Genomic DNA, 24271 nt, shown 5'->3' with positions numbered 1-24271 from the left:
GCATCATGAAATAGTGAGCAATAGGACAGAATTTTAAAGAGACGTATCCACAGAGCACAAGACTCTTGTCAATTGGAGCATAAGTGATGACTATAAAATAATTACACATTAGTGGAAAAAAATACAACTGAGCTAATTGAGTGTTTTGCCATGAGATAAAAACTCACAATTACTGCAGTTCACTGATTTAAAAGTAACTCGGTAATACCAACTTACTGTTGATCTAAGTGCAAGATGGGATAATTCAGCAACTATGTTATTTTTATTTAAAACTGTACATTATAGGGACAAGAAATTAAAACCCATGATTTCAAAATCATTCTGCATATACTTTGTGGAAAACAAAATGCAAGCTTGTGAACAATGACTAAATAATATAAAACAGACCGTAAAATACTGCCAGATTCTTAATCCTATTAATCTAACAATTTTAATCCCTAACTTTCTCATTAAAAAGCATTTCAGCAGTACAGGGTTTCTTCCGCATGGAGGAAGAGGTATGCAGCCATGAATGGAAATCTACAATAACATGATGTATGTTGTTCTACAGACTTCAGAGCATAAAGAGAGTGTTATTCTTCAGCTGAAATTAGGCAGATGTTGATTACTAGTCAAATGATGTGGTATTTGAGGCTTGTGAAGTAGAAAGAAATATTTCTGGTAACATGAGTAGCAGCTGTAAAAACAGTGCAGAAAAATAAAAGTGACCTTGAACAACATTAGGAAATCATGCAGTTTTTTATGTAATAAATAAGCTAAGACTAGTGCATATCTGTTAAAAAAATCACCTCTTCCATTTGAACGTTTATAAAAACCTCACTCTTACAAGTTGAATATATTCTTCTGATAATAATAATAAAAGGACTGCATAATCTGGTTTAACAAGGAAGCCAAACTAAATCAACTCTTCCCTTCAACACAAGGAATTTTTGCATCCCAAGCCAGAAACACACAGGGACTCACAAAATCCTGACCTACCAGAAAATCCTAATGAGCTTCAAAAGAAATGCATTTTAGATGCAGACTAGCACAGCCACTAATAAAACACAAAAGAATAATCAAAGTCTGCAAAGCATTTATGTTGAAAAACATTGATAATCAGTGCAAATTAATATCCATATGAAATAGTGATAAAACAATTATTTGTTTCTGATTTATAGACTTCAGAAGTATATGTATTTATTTTTCAAGAAGGTGAGATTTGGAATGCTCTGTTTTTTGTCAACAAAAACACCATGAATAACAGCGAATGATATTAAAAAATTGTAGTTCATCATCTGGAGAAGAAAGGTGTAACCAAAACATTTACACAGCAGCAACTTAATTGGTTAGAAGACCCATACTTGTTAGCAATATTAATATTGCTAATATTAAATCAGATCATGTGATCTTTGTCCTCAATTTGCAAAATATAGGTTAATCCATCATGTTTTCCTATTTGTTTTCTATTTTTACATTGGATTAATAGAACTTTGGTTTGGCTCATTTCTTGAGTTTTAAATTGAACTTCCCTTTCAAAAATCTCCCTGGGGTTCCTTCAGACCGAGTAATAAAATTTTAGTAGAAGGATTTGATTTTTTTGTTCATATAATACTGTTATCTCACCACACTTACCTTCTCAGGCCACTGGAAGCATAAACAAAACAAGGCAGCGCTCTTCTAGAGCGTTTCCATAGAATACAGGACAAAAGACTGCTATAATTACATGGTTCAACAAGATGTGTGGGTACAGATCCAAAGCCTCTGTGTCCCAACAGTCTATCAAGTTCTGTTTTTTTTCTTGTGGTGTTCAAAAAGTGTGTTTCAGTCGATTATGGTGCCATTGATTTAATTATTTTATGGATGGTTGTGAACATTTAGTAACGGAATATCAGAAAGCTAAAATACAAAGCAGGAAAAAGCTGTGTTCACATCCTATCTAACACAGGCATCTTTTGAAATACAGATTCCTTGCCTTTTGTTCTAGGAATTGTGGAGAAAGGGATTATTAACAATGTATAATTACACTTAAGAAATACATCCTACAAATATAGAGGAAAAGATGTTTTGAGTTTCACTCAGTATTGGACAAGTTTTGCTGCTGCTGCACTCATTTTACAATTGAACTAATGCAACGGTTTCCATTAGGTCACTGTTTGGAAACAAAACTACTGCTTGCCAATCAGCCCTGTTGAAATCTACATTGATAGATAAGCTGTTTGCTAAGCGCATTTGCTCTTTTTCAGCTTTTTAAAGATTATTCAAGAGCATTGTGCTTGCTTCTCAAAAGACAACAGAAAGTATAGGTGTTTAATCTTAGTTTTCCACTTAGAAAGCATTTAAGGTGAACTAGCATCTCAAGAGATTACCTGAACACTTAGGTAATTATCCTTCTCTCTGTTGAAGTCTGCAACAACTAGAGCCTTGCATAATAGTTCAGAAATCAATGCTGCAAAAGAACTGTTGCAGTCACCTCTACGTTGTAAGCACAAAAGGCAAAAACTATGTTTAACATACACTGTTTGCACATGACAGCATCAGATATCAGATCTGTTAGATTTATTCTCAGAGTGGTGAATTGTTATATCTCAAACATGTATGACTGTCAATGATTTGGTAGCACAACTGCTGTAATACAGGAGTCATCTTTCATTTCCCACGAATGCTATGTGAACCATTTTGACAAAATATACCACTTTTCCTTCAGATTAGACTCAGATTCTATTCTCTGCAACCCAGCATCCAGGCACTTCAGTACAGGAAGAAAAAAATACATTAATCTATTTTTTCAGAGTGGTGATATTGGCCAGCAAACTTAGATTAAAACGATTAAAAAAAAGAAGAAAAAAAAAAGGCAATCAAGAGTAAAGTGATCATACAAGTATGGCAGAAGAAGTATTTAGCTTTCTGGAACTGCTTGACATAGAGGAGATCCAGCATAAACCATAAAAATATATATAAAAAATAGAAGAACCAAATAAATTGATGTATTTTGCTTCAAAAAGACAGAACCTTGACCACATGGTTGCTAGAATCTTCTTTAAAGAAATTAAAAATGAGTGCATGAATGAAAGACAAACAACTTCCAGTGTTCCAGTAAATTTGTAACAACAGAATTCTGAAAGATCACAAATAATGAGTCAGTTTTCAGAAGTGCAAGGTACCTTTGGATTTAACTCAGGTTACCTGTTGTAGATATAGATAAAGGATTCAACTGCCTTTAAGTTGAAAACCAAATAACAGAAGCAATAAAACATAGAGTAGTTTTTGAAAACACAATTCAGTCTTATTTTGCATACAGTATAGGCCATCTCAGCTGAAAATATGTGAAATGAACTGAGCGCTGGGGTTAGGGTTCTTGGACTAAGAGCAAAGAGAAATGAAGGAAATTATAAATGGGAACAGGATAAAAATGGCATTTTTATGAGATGCTATTTGGCAAATCCTTCAGCATCAACCAAGAAACCAGAATATTCATTGTAAAAGGACTCACTTTTAAAAGGCCTTAAACACTGCAGGATAAGGGCAACTTTTTAAACCATGCCATTATTATTATGATACTGGCACTGGATGATATTACATATTAGTTTGGGTCATTAAAGTGCAGCAGACAAGGTCCCTGCTTCTACAGTTAATTTAAGTGAGGAATCCAGGTTCTTAAAAACAGACAGGCATATCTTTATCAGGTAGTTCAGATTTGTGCTGGCACCAATAAGAATTAATAGCAGGTAAACTGAGGAATTTCTATTTTGATATACCCAACTAAGAAGGAATATAACCCTCAGTTCTTAATGGGGTTTACAAAAAGAGTGTAAATACAAAATGTAACTACTTTACAAGTGTTTCATAAGCAGCCTTCCCCCTCCCCTTAGGTAAAAGGACTTTTTCAGTATTTAAAATTCATTTGAATGTAGGATTACCAATTCCTTATATATTTTGTGTCCACGATTCTGCTTTATTCATACCGCATATGTGGTTTGCTATATAATTACATGGAAAACAAACAAACCACCACCACCATTTTGTTTTCTCTTCTATGCAAGTCTAAATGCTTTCTTTTATCTGTTCCCATATGTATCTGGAATGCCATCCTCAAACCACCCTCAGAACAATACAGATAATTAGATTCCAGTGGCTTCGTTTGCCACTTGTTCCCTTTCCCTAAGGGACAGTACAAGAGCACTACAAGAGTACCAGGGCAATAGTATCTGGCAACAGCTTTAGGTCTCAGGTATCAGAAATCAGGTAGAAAGAACAGCTTTTAAGTCATTCTACGTATTTTAGAAAATTAAACGAATTTTCAAAATTTTCCCTTTCTCATTCTGTTGTTCTGGGCTCACATTGCCATTCTTTTGCCTTTGCAACTGCAAACCCTGCTGCTCTTGGTATGACAAATTCTTACAGAAGACACTGTAATGAGCACAAGACTTGCATTTACCAGTTTTGTTGTTCAGTTTAGCTTAGAACAAAGCAGGGAATGACAAAGTAGGTAAGAGTTATTTAGAGAAACACGATGCAACATAATGTCCAACCAGTCAGTGTGCAACATCTGCTCCTGATTATTGCAGGCTCTATTTAGTGTTACCTATATCATTATATCAATATCACTAATATTACCAAGCAGGAATGTCTTGTAGACAACTACATATTTACTATGATAAAATTATCACAGGAGGGGCCACCAGCTGCACTGGATGTTCAGGCTGGACATTTGTTTCAGATATTGTCACTTCCCTTCTTGTCTGGCCATAGGGGAGAGCTCTTTCACTTCCCTCTCCCTTTTCTCTCCATCTCCCACACCCTTTTCTCTCCTTTTCCTTTCCTTGCAAATAATTTTTTACCATAACCTCTGCATATTTGTGTACACCAACAACCCCTTCTACACCTAAGTGTAATTTTCCCCTATGTTTTTCTAAATTGCAGTTTTTCTAGTTGCAACTCATGTCAGTTTTCTCATCTTAACATCTGAGAAGGGTGTGGCTACGTATTTTCCTCACTCTGTGGATATTTCTATAATTAAAGAAGTACATCTATTGCTATTCCAATTGCCTTTACAATTATTATTGTTTTCTTTTTATCAGAAGAAAAATAGCTCAGTCTTCCAGAAATTATACCCCAGAAACAAAATTACTGAACTAAGGCCAACTTAAATAAGATAACTAAATACTAGTGTATATGTCTCATATTACTGTGATCTTGATAACTTTGTCCAGGGAGTTCAGCTATAGCATTCGTAGAGAACAATGAGATGATAAAAGTTTTCAAAGCTCCAAGTGCCTGCCTCTGTATCTGGCCATCCTTAGAATTTACACTCTTCTTGGCCATAGTGTTATTTTAAATTTATTTTTGGGTTTATGTATTTAAAAGTGAATGAACATAAAATGCCTTCTACTAGATGAGGTGATGGGAACATGTAAACAATTACCTGATTTCAGAGAGAAACCACAGAGTATTAGAAAAGACATGGTTAATGCCTAACTTTTTAACTTTGAACACGCATACGTTATATAAAATCCAACACTTCTTTCCATATTGTTTAAACAAAAATATATCTGATGTTATGCTAAGTTCTGTCCATTATGCAGTTCAAAATTACCATTCATTGATGTAGAAATGGTTGGGAGATGCTATTATTTAGGAAAGGAGGAAGAAAAATATTATTAATACATATCTAATAATACATGTGCAGTAGCCAAGCTGATTTACTAAATGGAACAGTGCCCTCCTGTAACTGCAATATGCTACGACCCTAGCAAAAAACACAGCAGTGCTTAGAGGGGCAGCAACTTGACAGTATGGACTCATCATAGTGGGAGCCAGTAGCTACCATTAGGATTTTTGTTTTGAGGCTGTAACTGACCCCCTGCATAGCTTTGATCACATTCATTTCTTTCTATTTCAGTTACCCAACACAGCTTTTAGCTACAAAACATTTCTTAAACACAAAATATTTCTTAAAATATCATGAGTTACAAAACCTGGGAGCACTGCATAAATGCAGCCTCCCACTCTCCCACTACTGAAATATTAGCATGAATGTCCCTAGAAATGCATCCTATATTTTTAATGTGGAACAAATTTGAGGCAGACTGAATTATTGGCATTAAAATACAAAACCTATGCATATGCATTTCATGTGGAATTTCTCATATGGAACCAACAACCATCTGAGAGATAAAATGAAATTATTGCCCTAAACATGCAGAGGTTGTTCTCAGCCAAGTAGAGAAGCCAACCCAGCAATGGTACAGTTGAAACCATTTATTGAAAAGAAGTACAGACAAGGAGGAATCTTAAGTTATAACCACTCTCTGAACCATGAGTGAAAAGGAGATGGTTGAGCCCAAGAATGCTAAATCAGGAAGTGCTTGTGGTTAAAAACAGAAGCAACCACATGAATCAGAGGTTTTAGGAGACAGCTAAACGACTGATTGAAAAAAATAAAAAAAATCAAAGAACAGAAAAAAATAAGGAGGATTAAAAGGCCCCAAAAGATCTGTGTGTGCTTGAATCTGATTTCAGGAGAAATGTAAAACCAAAGTAACTAAAGATTTAGACATCCTTTAACGTAAAAACTTTCTTGTCATTTAAAGAAAAATACATCTCAGTTTGGTCTAATTCCACCATCTGGAAACTCTCTCTTAAACAAACAAGTTTCCTTTTTCTTTCTTTTTTATTTTTTTTTCTCTCTCTACACACCCACAAAAAGATCTCATAATGAGAAACTGTCTTACATAATGCCATGGAGACTCTTTGAGCTACTGTAGGTAACCTATAATGCTCCTGTCACATGGTAACAAGAATTTAACACAAATATGAAAATCAGTAATATTTCAATATTAACCAAAAGGGGAGAAGTAGCTTTAATTATCCTACATATGTTTGCATTGAATATGAAAGAAAATATTTCCTGCATATAAAACGTGTTGTGATATTGAGGAAATTATGGGTCTATATCCAAAACTGTTGTCTCACCTCTTACCTTCTACTGAATGAACTTTTTTATGCTAAAACCTTTCCTTATGAAGTATTGCTGTGAAGGAAAACAACACAAAACAGAACACGATTCTAATCTGACCTTTCCATCAGAACAGCACAAACAATCTACAACACCTTTTGTCTGGAAGTAGATCAAAGCACTTAGAAGTACTGTTAATTTGTGGGAACATAACACATCTGCAGATGATTAAAGAGATGCTGCCACTTACTATTTGAAATGAAGAATTTGCTGCTCATACTTTAAAGAACTCTTTCCTTTCAATCCAATCAGTAAGTCTAAAGGTCTTTAAAAGCATTTGAATGGCTTGGGAGGAGGGAGCCCCATGCCAAAAGATGGAGAACTCCAGCTTTGAAGCTGCAAGCATATGCACCATGTTGATTTTTACATCTAGTTTGCGCTGCTAATAAGTCAGGAAATGAGAATTGCCCACTTTTATATGAAACTGACCTCTTTTTGGCTGTAAGAAAAATTGCAGTTTGGGTTTCTTATTTCTTTTGTTTAGTTAATGTATTGAATAAATTTGTTGGGGATGGAAGGGAGCATGATGGCAAAAAAAGATTTTCTCTACGTCAGCTTGATTTTCTGAAGAGTACAAAAAGCATGAGGATTTCACTGTAAGAATGGGCAAACTCTAGAACAACATCTCAGGGAGTCTGGAAGTTGTTCTAATGCTGAAGAATAGTTTCTGGTCTCTGTGATACCTGCGTGAATAAGCGTAGATATGGCAGAGAGAGGGAATTCAACTGCTTCCTTCAAAAAATGCAGACATCCTTGGATAGATCTCTCTCTGCACAATTATAATGTAGATTTAGAGTAGAGGTGGGATTGGATTATTGATTGCTAAGGCCTTTGCCATTATCTCTCCATGGAGACACAGCTTGTTCTAACAAGTAGCACATCTGCAGAGGAGATATAATAACAGTGATCCAGAACCAAGCCAAAACTGGACTATAAATAATTTTGGGGTGGTGAAGACCCTAGAAAAACTTTGGGCTCAATGAAATATAGCATATTATTGTATGCTTTTATTCCCTGTGACAAATATTCTTGGATCATTTCCAACAATATAGATGAGAGACACAAAACAAACATAGGTAAGAGAACAAACTATTTTTCTATCGTAGAATTTCTTCCTTTCCTTAAAATAGGAAATAAGTGAAATGTGTCAAGAAAGAAAATAATTCAACTTTACAGACTAGTACATTTAAGGTTGGTAATAACGAGCTAAAATCTATGGTCTTAGGAAAGTGAATGCAACACAATTGTTATCTTTGCATTTCATGACCACAGATTTTAGCATGTTATTAGCAACCTGAAGGACAATTTTATCAAAACTCAGGGGTAACTCATTTCAGATTTCCTAAACCATAGCAGACATAACCAGAATCAGCTTAGCAGCTTTGCTATCTTAACTCAAGGATAGACATTTCAAAGCAACTTTGAAAAATTTTGGCCTTAAATACCAGAAAATTGAACACATGTCTGTCAAAGGTATTTATTTAAGAGGCTGACCATTTGTTTTTATTTTCAGCCTTTAACTTGCTTGATATGTCTTAACATCCACTAGCTAAAGTGTAAATAAAAATGCTAAAATCAATAAAAATAGAAGAAAAATATAATTTTAGCTATTACTTGTGAAAGCAGGTATATGCTTATTTGCATTTAAACTTTTTTCCCCTCTATTACAGTGATTCGAGCAAAAATATCCAGTGAAAAGGTGGTTCCTGCCAGTGATGATCCTCTCGATACCCACAAAATGATCCGGTATGAAATCAAACAAATAAAGGTACATGGAATCACTCAGCTAATTTGAAGTTCAATACTGATAACCTCTGTATATTGCTACAATTTAGTTCCAAATGCTTAAAGCTGGAAAAGATCCAACTGGTTTCAAGAATAGACATAGGTGAACTACACAGAATTAAGAGTAGGGTTGGTAAAAAAAAAAAGGAAAAAAAAAGAGATAACATGAATATCAGAGGAGCATCTACTTGCTAAGTGAGCATATTTTTAAACAATTTTTCTTATTCAAAATTGCTTTTTGAAGGCTATATGAAAACGTACTTAAATTTATGAGTGGTATTCACTGCATTTGCTTATTTTCTGGCCACTTATATTGCATTATGGTATTGCAACTCTGACTGGCTGAAACAAACTTTCACAGGAAAGCATTTCCGGCTGAAATAGAAAGGGCTTTTCACTAGCGAATACGGACATATGCAGAAGCAGAATTCCTTCCCTGCTATTCACAGAAGAATCAATTTGTGTGAATGCTGCTAAGAGAGTAAATGGCAGTGCACAAAATAAAATAATTCAGAATCTCCTAGGATTTTTCCTTTTATTTTTTCAGCTCCAGTAAGGGAATGCATTCATTGATGTTCTTTATCTATCATATTGTATAATCTTTTTAATTGTTTCTAAAAGTTTCAATGAGATATAAGGTTGTGTAATGTTACAGAAATGCTAGCAAAACTAAATGTACATCAACATTTTACTGTTCAAAAATCACCATTAGGTTTAGTAGAGTTCTTCTAGTTATTTAGTTCTATGATAAAGAATTTGTCATTTTCACAAAACCTGTAGATTACATTTTATTTCAACGGTAAATTGGGAAAATGTTGCTCTGCTTTTATATTATTCACTGGGCAATTTGACATGTAGCATTAGCATGACTCTTTTATGCTATTACTGTTATCAAACATATATTCCTGCTGTTTTAAAACCAACATTTTTGGCTTAGAATTAAAGGATGGATATTTCTGGACAGAAATACTCAGTATGATTTTGTTATTCATTTTCAGAAATACTAAAAATGAACAATGATGGCTTTATTCATTTCTTATATACGAGCTGGCCTGTTTAAAAGCCACATATATTTTCAATTTATTTCATTTTCTTTCATGGTGATAATATTTACAGCATTACATTAAACTGAGAAGAAAATACATGATTTATATGCAGTCTGTTTTCATAGCATTGTTACTACTGACTTGGTAATCATGTGTATTCTGTGGAGCCACCTGAATATAAAAACAGCATTATTGGCGTTAGCAATATTTTCTCCTATGTTATCACAGTGAAGTAATGCCCAAGATATCAGTGTTCTACGTGAAATCAACACCTTTTACCAAGTGAAATTGGTATATAAGCACAGTTACTACATATGTTCCACACAAGCTGCACGGGTGGAATCCCTCTGAAAGAATGAAGCTGACTTCATGTACAGAAGGGCAGGGTCTGTGCACAGTGGGAGTATGAGATGACGTTCAAGCTGATAACTAAACATATCAATATGTATACTTTATAATGATGCATATTGTTTGAAAGCTAGGAAAATAAGCCTTCATATGGCTGAAAAGGCTCAGAAAACAAAGATAGAAGAGTGTAATTGTTATAATCCAAACACGCCTTAGATCCTGAAAGTAACACAGAGTCTTTTTAAAAAGTATTCTAAAATCTTAAAGCAATAGCAGTGTACTGATCTGTTACATACCTCAGCAGGACAGTGCCAGTATCCAAACAAAGTTTGGATAACTTTGGAAAACTAGTTATTAAGTACACATCTTTCTATTCCAATTCCTCTGTGTATTTTCCTTCAGTAAGGTCCTACCAGAACATCAGACGTAAATGCATTATATCAGAAGGTAGAACTGAGTCAAGCCATCCTAGGCATTTACTCAGAAAGCATCCACACTTTCAGCAGTTGGGAGAAAATGACAGAGAAGATCAAATACAATTTACTGAACTAAACAGAAGGGTAAAAACTTAAATGGTTTAACAAATCTCAAAACCAGAGATAAATCAGGGCTGGAGTATCATAGACAAAAGAAACAAACAGACAGCCATGAGGGCTTCTGTGTCTAATATACCCCAAATAAGGTGGATTTAAGTGTAAGCAAGGGATTCCAGTTCCAAAGGTGACAGGAATCAAAGACTTTTATGGGGAGAGTGGAAGGCCCGGGGCTCCAATTGGAGCTCTGCTTCAGCTCTGAGGCAGATTCCCTGCAGCACACATGACCTGTTTCTTCTTCTTTATCTTGTTGAGAAGATCATTACATTTGGCTTCTATCTAATAAAAGTAGACACACTGTCCATCATCATTACATACATTTTCTATTACTTTCACTGTAGCTCTGTGCAGGATGCTGGGGTTTTTTGTTTGTTTTTGTTTGTTTTTAGTTGCTATTCTGGATTTTTTTTTTCTTTTGATTATGTTTTCTTCTTTTACTAAGTATTTCAAATGAGTGCCTCATGTTTTTGGATGGGAAGAGCAATGACAACACCTTCGACTATTTTTATAATTCTATAAATAAGGCTTCAAAAAAACCTAACATATTACAGTGCATTTTGTAGCACTCTGTACTATTTAAATCTCCTGAGAGAAATTGAGTAATATGAACATATTTTCCAGGGACACCAGCTGCAACAGAGAGGGCTTGCCCATGAGAGCTGTGAACCTTGCAATTGTCCATAGCTGTCAACACACAGCATGATGTAACAAAATGGGGCCTCTGGAGTGCTGGGGCTTCAGTTATGTCATATTAGGTGATGACAGGCATTCTGAAGTTGATTAGCATCTTATGATTCCTTCTCACATTTAGATGTAACTAATTTTGTTTCTGTCTTTTAATGGCTCACTCAGCCATAGCTGGAATTGTTGATTAGGGAGCAGACAATCTGAACACTGCATGGGCTTTAGTTCTGAACCTATGCATTTTGGTGCTGCAGGATAGAAATTCTAAGAGCTAGCTCCTGTTTTCCCATTTTCCCATGTGGAAAAATGGTATTCTTTACTGACAGAATATAGGAAAGTGCTCCATTTCCTAGCATGTTTTATGTTCTTGAAGTTGCACACCATTACACTGATCAAGATAAGATTTTCCATGCAAATATATCAGTAATTTTTTCATCTTTAAAGATTCAACACTGCAGCACCTTGTTTAAGATGAGTGCTGTGTCTGTTTGATTCCATTTAATGGGAGACGTGAGTAGAATATAATGCGAAGAGAAAGTTTTAGAGAGCCATTTAAAACACTTAAAATTCAGATTTTAAAATGATTTTTTTTTAAAGGCCCAATATCCTGCTGAAATAATAGACAATTCATTTTATGTAGAGATGGGGCCTAATGGTATTTTCTCATAGAAATTCAAACTTCAGAGCCTTTTTTTCCAAAAGATGCACCATATATATATTTCATTTGTTGCTTGCAATGGTTTTTCATGTTTATTTTCCCTCTCTGACTTTCACTTTCTGATAATTTTCAGATGTTTAAAGGATTTGAAAAGCTCAAGGATGTCCAGTATGTCTATACTCCCTTTGATTCATCACTCTGTGGAGTGAAACTAGAAGCAAACAACAAAAAACAGTACCTTTTGACAGGTAAAACACAACAAAACTAATGTACGTATTAAAAAAAAAAAGTAACTGCTCAATGTCAAATTTCACTAACTTTGAAAAAAAAAAACCCTATATACTTCTGTGCTAATTAATACAAAAAGAATTAAATGGACAAGTTGTATAAAGCTGTAGTTAATGTGCAATCTTACATGTTTACCTGAAGATCTTAAAACAGTTTCAGAGGAAGCTGAAGCCAGTAACTATGTAGTTAGTAAATAGGAACTACGCATCACCATCATTATTCATTTAAAAGTAACAGTACCAGTTTTCCTATGAATGCAAACATATGCAGTGAGACAACCCATGCCTACATTATGCCACATTTGGTGTTGTAAGTAACTGCAGATTTATACCTATAGAGTCCAGTAATCTTGTCCAAGATATTAGCTCATTTACATCCATCCCTTGTTTGCAGATTATCAGCATCTTTTGAGAAATGTCCTTGTTAAATCTTTAGCATCTATTCAGGAGGATAATTGTGACATTTTAAATAAAATTCACTGAAAAAACTGTGAAGTATGAATTTGGTGCAATTAGTTACAAACTTTCGACTTCAATTTAGTTCAGTATTTAGAAAACAGTTTCATTTGCTTGCCTTATTTTCCTTATTTCCCATGCTGTAGGCCAGATTTTAAATGATGGTAAAGTCTTCATCCATTTATGCAACTACATTGAACCATGGGATGATTTATCCTTGTCTCAAAAGAAGAGTCTTAATCAGAGATATCAAATGGGCTGTGGATGCAAAGTAAGTATAGAACAAAATACTCCTTAGTGGTGGAACTCACCTTTCAGGAAAGAGCATTTTTCACTGGTGGAATACACCATGTATTTTACTGTTCTTTTAGAAACCTTCAATTTACTGAATTAATGTACTGTTTCACATTTAGATTACTACCTGCTACATGGTGCCCTGCTCAATCACTGCACCAAATGAGTGCCTCTGGACAGACTGGCTGATAGAAAGAAAGCTATACGGGCACCAAGCCAAGCATTACGCCTGTATCAAGAGAAGTGATGGCACTTGCAGCTGGTACCGAGGTGGCCCTCCCCCAGAGAAAGAGTTTATTGACATCAGCGAACCTTAAAGTGATCACTTCCTAAAAAGCCTTGGAGTCTAATTCCATCAAAAATTGCACGCTCACAGCTTTGAACTGCTATCGTCTAATGTATCCATTGCTTAGAAACAAAACCAAATTGACCTGTAAAGCTAAAGTATGAGTCTTTGGAATTGGCACTCAGGCAAGAAGAGGAACAAATCTCCCTGGAGATAGCTACTCCTTAAATCCTGCTTTGTACAGAGAGGCTCAAACTGAGAATGCTGCTCTGTGTTTCATAAGGCATAACAAGTTTCCTTTTTTTACCAATATGAATGTATGAGAACATAAGAATGGTCAGAAATCTGTCCCTATTTCTGCTAACCTATAGATCAAAAGAGCTCCACATTTTATTTCAAATCATTCTGATGAACTAATGAATGTTTTATAGAACTATTTTTTTCCCATTTGAAAGTCTTCTGATACAAAAGAATTATTGTACAGTGTATATGTAAAATATTTTAACAATCTGCTATAAAAGATTCAGAAATCCCTGTTTTTTCCTTACCTTTTGAAACAAGTTGAACACTTCTGTGATTAAAACAATCTATGCTCCACATTTTGTTTGTTAATTATGTCACAGGTTTCTTTAAGTACCGAGTTGTAACATTCATTGATAATTAAGTTAAAACACAAAGTCGATAATCAAAATCCCAATATCCAACTCAATATTCTACAAGGTATAGCTAGTCCGTAGGAAAGTAAAGGCAGATGTTCTAATACTTCAGTATTTAATGGAATCAACCCAAATAACAACAGGTGAAAACTGCTTACACGTTTACAGAAACCTTGTCCATCATCACTGCAGCTGTAGTAATTAATAGTGCCTCTCTAATTATGTGACTAGAGCAATTTATTTCAGTGCTTTTAAAGCCTTGGCTTCAGAAACTCACATAAAAGTAAATGCAAAGATATTTAATAACTTACACTGCAAGAGATTTCTAAAAAGCTCTCAAATATTTGACCATATTTAATTATAAATTAAATTTACATTAATGATTTTTCATTCATGAATGCTCATTGTAATCTGTCATAATGAGTTTGGCAACTTGTGAACTTATCCTAGAGTTACAACAGTTTGCCTTCAATTTTTTTCAGGGCTTTAACTATTAAGAATTGATTACAGTAGTTAATAGCCAGTCTCTATGTAAGTTTATACATATATATAAGTTTACAAAAGCATCTCAATTCACAGTGGTAAAACTGCAGAAGTTATCTCATTCAGAGCCAAAGTTTAGACCGCTGTTCAAGTAGTGCTCGTGTTCTAGAAACTGGATGAGAACCATGATCCAAGTTATGGATCCTATGTTTTAATCTAATTTTCTTTATTGGGTTTCTTGAAAATCATTCCAATTTTGCCTAAGGATTACTCTCTCATATTACTCACATAGGAATTTAGAACTGCAAACGTTGCAAAACCAACAGGAACACTCGGCATTATTCCTTTGAGGGAGAGTTGCCTATGTCCCTTAGTAGGGACATAAATGTTGCCTGTCATTTTTATTTACAGTCCTAAATTAAAACATCATACATTTGTGTTGCCAAATACAATGCCAAAACTGTTTTCTGTTTTGCTGAAGACAAAAAATTACCAGTTGGGCAGTTTTGGCCATTGCCATACATGTGTGCACACAACTACTTACCTAAGGGAAATATGAAGGCCACTCTTCTTCCAACTGATATTACAAAGACAACATTGGCAGTGCTAATTGCTGCTAGTGCTTTGCATTTATATTAACAGTTCACAGATTGAAGAAAAGAAAAAACAGCAACAAAAAAGCCAGGCATAAATTCCTGCTGTCAAGCCAAAACAATTCATAGACAAGTCTGGGAAAGAACCTTGATAACGATACAAGGTCCAAATCAAGCACATGGCTAGTTAATATTTCACACATGGACAGTACAGCATTTGTTTTCCTGAAGTATTTTGATGTAATGGTGCATTTTGAATATCACAGCAGAAAACAGATATTTTCTGCTTTTAAATGAAACATAGTTCTGTTTCTTTTTCAGTTGTATAGTAAGTAGACCTTAAACTGAACTAACCAAACTCTCATTGTCTTCTTTGTAGACGCTGTAAAAATAAATGTTTTCTTCAGTATTTATGAACAAACTATAACATGAATTGTATGTTATAATGAGTTTTTAAAATGTTTTATATTTGATCTGCCATAAACTATCCAATCTGAAGTGTTTCAAAATTATTGGCTGTCCAGTTTGATTTCTGTCTGAACTCAAATCTTGCCAAACTTCCCATAATGGATGATAAAACAGATGTTGGTTTTTTTCATATCAATAAATATTTCAAGAAAAGATTTTATGAAAACCAAACCCTCTCAAAATGATTTCTTATTTTCCCTGAAAAACTGATGAAGATTATGAAAAAGATTAAGTAGTGCTGATTTCTGGATGTTACTTTCCTAGATACAGATTTATTTTTTACAGCAGTGGCATTTGTTAGGAAGGTCAGAGCAGAAAATACAGCCTGGTACAACATTCTATTTTAATTTGAAAATGACTCATGTGACTTACAATTAGAGAAAAGATCAGGTGGATGCTGGAAAAATAAAATCCTTAAATATTGCTGGTGTTTTTTTTTTTTCTTTTGACTCAATGTTTTGGTTAAGTTTTATTAAAATGCCCAGCAATTACAGTGAAGAATTTTTTTTCCTGATATAACATAGGAGGTGGGAATGTAGTGAAATAAAGGGAACTAATTACTGAGGAAAAGGCTGTAAATATGACTCAACTAGCAATGAGTTCAGAAAGCTTTACAGCATTTTGTATAGTTCTAATCAATTTGAGATGAATGTTTCTGTTTCAAGAAGTGTTTCTTTAAAGCAGCTCCAGTTTTACACAAAAGAATGGCATCATTGTTTATTTACCTTTTACTGCTGCCTGAAGACTCAGTACAAACGATCACCAGAGTATGAAAGAAACAAAAAAAAACCAGAAGCACAACTGGCATGCTCAGCCAAAAACTCAATTCACAGATCCACAGTTTTCCCCTGCTCTCCCCCTTGCTCCTCAGTGGGTTGAAGTGGATGAAAGGAACTCTAGCTTGTGATTTGGGGGATAAGACATGAATGAATGAGCACAAAAGGAACTACAAAAAGTTAAAACAGTAAAAATCAAATTCTGTAAAAGTAAATGCAAACAAGGCAGGCCATAAATAGCGTTTAAAAGTAAAAATTCAAATAGCATATTATTTCAATTTATTAACTAAGAAACTAACGATATCAGAATTATTTTACCACCTATTCTAGAAATCCAAATAAAAATGCTATCTAATGTGATACTGACTGATTATTTTTCAAGTCACAAAGTTCCCAGAATTTCATCAGAAGGCAAAACCACACAAATGATCTTCAGCATAATTATATGTTACAACATATTTGAATGACATACAGCAATGCAATACTGAAGCAGAGAATAATTTCTCTAGATTAATATTCATTGCATAAAAAAATATGTAAAAAATTTACTCAAATGTGGAGAGTAGAGGCATTCAAAAGTTTGAATAAAAGACAAATGACTTATCAGTTCTGACATTAATAAGCACCATAGAGGAAAAAAATACCCAAAGGGAAGGAGAAGGGAAAAAACATCCCAACATTTTTCATACTCCGCTAAACAAGCAAAATATGTCAAATGAATGCATAAACCTTTTTGGTGTTTTATTACAAAATTTCAATTCAGTTAGTCGTTGAAAAATAGTGTGAATTGCCTCTATCAAATAGTGTTATTGTGCTCTTGGTATCTGTTGCAGTTTCTACTGAATTAAATAGCAGGCATTACATTCAGAGTTTCTTAGTAAAACTAAGAAATACCTTAAAAGGTCTGTTTTTTCAATAGGACAATGACTAGTAGCTGATAAAATAATGAAGTACAATTACTTTTGTGTAGGAAATCATAGAAGAGCATTAATCTTGGCCATTCTAAGAATAATAGTAGATATAAAATGCATAGCATTAAAGAAAGAAAACATATTGCAAAACAAAAGAGGTGGTTCTACTTCTACTATTATTGATGCATCCCCAAGACATAAAAATATACATTTTATGAAACTGGTTTTCCTGACAAATCCATCAACAGAAACATCTTTCAATTCCCAAAGTATTGACTATACAGAACTAGATCTGCTACTCCATATCAGTAACAATTCTCCTTTGACTCCACAAAGCTTCTGTGTATACATATGCTACATAGGTGTAGCAATGGCTATTTTCCTCAGTTTCTTATACAATAAAAGAGTAACATCTGTCAGTCAATAGTCCAAAGGACCAGAGAGGAGAACTGGATAAGTCTGAAGTGCCATCTATGATGATGGAGTCTTAATCAATATCAAAATGGAAAAAGCAGTCACAGCTTGAGGACCTTAAATAAACAGCTAACTAATGCATTTATCAGGATGTTGCAGTGGTACCTGATGCACTCGAATCTCAGCTGTGCAATAGATGGTGAAGGGCAAGATCAGGATTATATACTAAAAATATCTGATGCCTCCATACAACTTTATACCCTCTCTCAAGGAAGATATTTCCCCAAGAAAAAAATACACTCAGGAAAGAATTTCTGTTTAGAAAACACATGAAAAGAATACAAATGTGTCCTCCAGCATAAGATGTGTTTTCTTTAGGTTATGTGGATTCTGCATATGCAGGCACAAAAATAATCACAGTTGCATGTTCATCAGCAAGTTGGAAACTATGCTTACATCCTGCCAGACCAGTTTCAAGAAAACAGTCACACTGATGCACCCTCTTCCAATCTATCTTCAAAAACAACTTGAGGACAAAGGAAACTACTTCCATCTAAAGATCGAAAATTTGTAGGGTAATTTTATTTTAGGAAAATGTTAAGTGAAGATCACAAGTGTCACTTTAATGAGTACCTTTATATGTGTAAAGGGCTGGAAATCAAACAACATCAGCTCAGGTACATGAACACATAAGTCACAAACACCCTAATTTTAGGTAAGTTCAAAGTTCTACAGTTGTAGGCACATCATCTAGATAAATAATGAACTCTTCAAACATATGTTAAAAAATTAGTTTGAAGCAAAACATAAAAGTAATCCTTGCACTTTAATAGTTGCTCTTTTTACAGCCATTTAATGTCTTGAAGTCTGAGGCTGATGAGTTGAAAAATTAGCCTTTAGATCTGAAAATCTTCATTTAGCCACCACAATGCTTTCAAGTGATCACCACATCTCATCCCTCTGAAAGCTACCAAAATAGCTTTTAAAATAGATAGTAAATGAGAAATGGATCATGTGTGTTCACAGTCACTATTTAACAGAGACAGGTAACTAATGTAGTACTGGTACTTGTACATACCATTTCCTTGTGGTTTGGATAGAACGTTTGCTCAATTAACGGGAACTTTTCCGGACCCAGAGTTTTGTAGACAGACACCAGCTGGGCAAACTGTAAAGCAAGGCAAAACAGAATCTCAGAAGACCAATCACATTCTGCTGAAGGGTTCTTATACCATCGTCTAGCTTTTGGTCTTCTGTGTTTCATAAACTCAGCATAAAATACACAAACAACATCTAATTTCTCTTACTTCTACACATCTTTTTAATCCACCGAAGCTATGACATCTTATACAGAGAAAAAAAGAACAGTATCTCTAAGAATTAACCCTCACACCTACATGAAATGAAATAAATTGGAATACTGATTTTCAGACACCTCATATTCTGCATATTTTAAGCTGACTTTGTGATGAAGTCATTATAATACTGCATTTCCTACCATATTCAATCCAAAGATCAAATATATTTCACATTAATTTTTCTTCTGGCACTTCGGTGACACTGAAAGGCAATTTTGCAAAATTGGAAAGCAGAGAAAAGCAATAACTAACTGTGTGTCATATACAAGTCAGATGAAGAGGAAACAAGAGAATTTTGATTTCCTAGGCTCTAGCCATGTACCTTATCCACATAGCCATTCTTCCACAGTCTTCAATCAACAGCAATGTTGATAATTTAAACAGTTATGTGTTCTATTAACTTTTTCTCTCTGGGCCCTTCCCTCAATGCATATCCACTCTACCTATAATGTAGACAGTAGTAAGAACACAAAAAGCCAAGCAACATTTAAACACAAAAATGCAATCTTCTATTAAATAGAAACGTATTTAAGGGCTGTTCTCTTTAGTGAGCAGATCAGCTCTTTTGCTCTAACAGTTCAAAAACCGAAAGCTCTTGAAATTACAGCTTAGCAAATGAGGTTTCTAGGGAGCAAGATGACTTTGGCAGTCAGAAGACCACTATTGTTTCAAGACTCCAAAGCTCTGGCTTGTACATGCCCATGATGTGTTTAGTTGTCATTATGCCAACATGAGACATAAACAAATTAGCACAACAGTTTGAATAGTGGGATTTGCTGGTTACAAACAGGAAAAAAGCAAAGAACAATACAAGTCTGTCTGTGATGCGGTATGATCAAATGCTCTGCTAATGCAATTGAGGGTGAAGGGATAGTAAAAACCATTTAAAGGGAAAAAAATGATGAAAGCTTTGCATTGCATATCCAGCTGGCATAAAAAAATTTGTTTAATTTAGTGGTGTTTACTTAGGTTTGGTAAAACACGTATTTAAATTTTGAAGGCCAGTGGAAAATACCTTAACGATGAATAGTTTTCACCAGAAACCTAAAAAATTCTAGTTGGATATGTGCTGTAGAAAAAAGACCTCAAGGAAAGGAAATATTATCACAGCTACCAAAATAAGGTGGTTTGCAAATAGGATTCCTGGCAACTTACTATTTATTCCTGTCCTTATCCAAGATCCAAATTTAAAATTTCATGATGAAATACTGTCTATTAAATACACGATTTTAGCCAAACCATTATGTTAAAATAAATCATTTAGTAATAAATCTACTCTTATGTAAAATTCTTTTTTAAAAAATTATTTGTAGGATTTCCTGTAATTCTTTCCTGATTTTTTTCCCCGTTTTTACTGAAAGATGGTGAGAAAAATGACACTCTTTGTGGAGATAATGACATCCATTCAAGACATAAGAAAACTGTATTTCATATCAATGCTAACAAATGTTTACTTACTTAAAATAGTACTAACCACACGTAATACACATGTATCACTCTGAAGTACATATAATCTAGTAGTTAAGCTATGGAATAGCACATAGGAAAAGTACGTTTAAATATCCTGAGGCAGAGAAAATAAACAAAGTCAGATACCCCACAGAAATGGGGGCTGATTTATCCCTATTCCCTACTGGATCTCTGCTTCACTCACGTCTACAATTTTAGGAATTTCTTGTTGAACTTTATCCCTAAGTAAGTGATTTGATAAACTCAACCCAAATTCAGATAACAGTTCTGGCATTTTAATTGTACATCCATAAACTACTGATTGTTTTTCCTGCTTTCCTTGAATCCTACTGGGCAACTCATGAAAAACAAAATTAACCAGAATTTCATTAAAACAGAATAGCAATTAGATGTGATCTAGACTACATTTTCTATATTTTCCTTTTGAGCAGTTAAACCAAAATTAAAAAAAACAAACCATCAGCTATACAGATTGAAGCAAATTACCACTTCTGAAATCCTGCTCTATCTGGATAGTTGAGAAGATGCACAGAGTTTGCAAATACATTGAATATGGGATAGGACATTACACCTCTTCTGCTTTTCTACCTAGACTGGGTTTTAACAGCCTGCTGGAAACTGCAAGAACAATTCTGATTAGACTTGTTTGTAGGCCTTACCCAAGGAAGAGGGAAGAAGGACCATCTGTGCTAAACTGACCTCATTATTGTTCTGTCTATAAAGTTTTGAAAGTGTTTCAATTTACTGCACTAACTAAGTCTGGCCTTAAATTATGCCTTTAAATCACAGTAAGGTGTATTACATTCTTACCTGGGCAAAAAGCAAGCTATTTTTAGATGATAAACTACTGAATCAGTATCTAATCCCATGCTGAACGTTCTCTGGTATGGGTTGTTCATGAAACAGAAAACACTGACTGAGCTACATGGTATGCATATGAAGTGTTTTGTAGGCATATCAAACGTCCTGTAAGTTTTTAATGGTTATGAAATAAAATAACTTCAAAGAACTTAGCATTTCAACAGGAGTCTTTGGAGATGGTGCCTCTCAAAAAGAACAGGATAAAATCACTTTTTCTCCTCTCCAATTAAGTATGACATAGATAAGAAGAAATAATAAATCAAAAAGATAATGACTTTTTGACTTGATACAAAAGCTTTACGGGATTTCGTTACACTAAGAATAGAATCCCATAAATTTGACTGCATGTAGTGCACTCTATCAGTGAATGGTTGAAAAAAGTCACTTGGTTAACCTCAAAGATTTGAATAATGACTTGCTTATTACTTTAGATGAGTTAAAATGTGTTTAATTACAATCATCTCATCCCTGAAATGGTTATATGTTTTTTCCTGAACAAATTGCAAACTTTTCCTTTAAAAAATTAATTACATATGAAGGTGCTTTCTGTTACCTTTAATTAATTACAGCAAGTTTCTAGTCTCTCTTTCCAGATAGAATGATGTGTTATACCATTATCCATTCTAGTGGAGAGTTTCATGATATGTTGAATAAAATTTTGATGCAACAAACTACTTCTCATTTGCCTGTAAAATTGTTCCCTTCTAGGGAAGTGTCTCTCACCTACATACTACAAGACCAGTTTTTTTTTTCCTTTATTGTGTGTGTTCAATATCTATGCCCTTTATAGTTTAAGGCTGGCTTCAACTGACAATGAAATAAGTCCAACTGCCCATTAATACAGCATGGTAACAACTTAAATGGTCTCACGATTGTCTGGACTCTAAATCAGGTGAGCTGACATTCCCCAGCAGTAGAGAAACAAGTTTAAAAAAAAAGTTGATCATTATGTTGTCAAAAAAACACTGCTTTTGAGATTTAACTTATCTTTGACTGCTGAGATGCGAGCATTTTATTCCTGTATTCCCACATGAAAATTTACCCTTTCCAAAATAAAAATGAAATGCATATCAGTGTTTGTGGGTGAAGTTGCTGAAGTAAAATTTTTAAAGTTCCTAATATAATTTCAGTATTCAGTATTTCTGAGAGCTTTCTTTGAACATGAATTTCTTAAAAGCAGACGATAAACAACGGTTGGAAGATTGGACTGTGTTAATCAAATGTTGCAACACATTGAGTTTTTTTAACCCCTTTCAGATTCCACCCTGAAAAGTGCCCTGATGAAGGAAAACCATTTTTAGGCTGCAGCTTGCAAATCTGGACCTTCAAGGAACATATGGCTGCCTTGTAAGAGTAAGAAACATTCAAAAGCACAAACACTCAGTGTCAGTAGTGCAAAGATAGCAGGCCTATGGGAGCCAGCAGATTGAGCGACAAGTACTTGTAGGCTTTCAGTAGGAAAAGAAATTAAGTGACTGTGGGGAAGGCTACATTTGACATATGCACTGTGTGGGAGTGAATTTAACCAAGATCTTTAATCATCCCTTATTTCTACAGTTCCTGCATTTGTATTTGCTGGTATTGTTTTTTTACTTCTACCACTGGCTGAGCAGTATCTGTGTTACTCTTTTTTTGTCTTAATACTGGTTCTTTGCTGTGATTCAACTACGTTTCCTCTATTATGACTTACAAAACATTAAGTACTTTTCCAGAAGGCATATACACATTTAATGTGTTGATACCTACTATGAGAATCACAGGGAACAGACAGCAGATTGTAACTTCTGTACTTTCTGTCAGTAGGATCTGACAGACAACTTAATGAAAGTATTCAAACTTTCAAAGTCAATTCAGAGTTTGACGTGGTAACTTAACAATGAAACACTGCTTACAAATCAGTTTGGGCACATTAACAGAATACAGATAAGATGGGAACTGACAAAAGATCTTGATGTTCCTGCAGTACTTTTCCTTTATTACTATGCAAAGCCAAATAACACAGTTGGACTGCGAATGGAAAGATAAGTTACAGGGAACTTGCATCATAATTAAAGCAGTAATTTTATAACACAAACGGAATTGTTTCCCAACTTTTTTGGGGTCCAGCCTCACATGAGAATATTGGTGCTGATCACCAAGTTGAGCTGCCCTTCCGCACTAGTTTTTATTCAAGTCCTGCTGCTCAGCCCATTACTCAGGGACTAACATCTTGTCCTTTCCTCCCCTTCATCCTTGACAGCAGCTGTAATCTCCTCAGCTCTTTCATCTTCAACTCCCTCCTTACCCACTGGGATGTCTATCTGCACCTACTGAGATGAAGGTGTTGAGCCTGTGTGGATCACAATGATCCTTCCCAGAAAGATCTGGGCATCTCTGCTTCATGTTATCCAGGACTTCCACAGGCATTTATTTGATTTCTGCAGCTTCCCTGCAGTATAAATACATCTCTCACTTCAATTGCAATCACAACTGCAAAAATCTGCTGGAATACTTTCCCATCAGTTTTATCTGACAACGTATACAAATCATTAAGAACTTCAGAAGGATAATACAAAAATCACTTCTGAATAAAAACCTCATGCCCTTGAAAAAGGTGCAAAGCTCCCACATATAAACTACTCTCATGAGAGTAATTTTTTTCTTTCCTCCAAGAATTAGAGAAGCAGGATGTTTAAAAAAAAAAAAGCTAAAAGAGGATCCCAGTCAGAGATAGAAAAACATTTCATCCTGACTTGCAAATATGAGTAGCAAGGCATCTGGCAATGCAAAACACCTTGACTAATGGAAGAGGCAGTGACAGAATGTCCAGACATTGAGGAAAGTGAGATTTAAGGAAAATACGAGAAT

The 24271-nt window shown here is 34.6% G+C and overlaps 2 protein-coding genes across 3 annotated transcripts in view; one reads left to right on the top strand and one right to left on the bottom strand.

Moving 5' to 3' along the window:
- TIMP4 (TIMP metallopeptidase inhibitor 4) overlaps positions 1–21005 on the top strand; it is a 29031-nt gene extending 8026 nt beyond the window's left edge. For both annotated transcript variants that reach the window (XM_010718433.3, XM_003210039.4), the window contains 4 exons: positions 8668–8765; positions 12245–12359; positions 13001–13125; positions 13268–21005. In XM_010718433.3, coding sequence (XP_010716735.1) covers positions 8668–8765; positions 12245–12359; positions 13001–13125; positions 13268–13465 — 536 coding nt within the window. In that variant the 3' untranslated portion in view covers positions 13466–21005. The remainder of the gene's footprint in view (positions 1–8667; positions 8766–12244; positions 12360–13000; positions 13126–13267) is intronic.
- SYN2 (synapsin II) overlaps positions 1–24271 on the bottom strand; it is a 121114-nt gene that overhangs the window by 63527 nt on the left and 33316 nt on the right. The window contains exon 5 of the mRNA XM_031555504.1: positions 18814–18903. Within this exon, the coding sequence (XP_031411364.1) occupies positions 18814–18903 (90 nt within the window). The remainder of the gene's footprint in view (positions 1–18813; positions 18904–24271) is intronic.

Source organism: Meleagris gallopavo, chromosome 14 (assembly GCF_000146605.3).
Source record: "Meleagris gallopavo isolate NT-WF06-2002-E0010 breed Aviagen turkey brand Nicholas breeding stock chromosome 14, Turkey_5.1, whole genome shotgun sequence".
Classification (NCBI taxonomy): Eukaryota; Metazoa; Chordata; class Aves; order Galliformes; family Phasianidae; genus Meleagris; species Meleagris gallopavo.
This window is presented reverse-complemented; position numbering and strand designations above follow the sequence as displayed.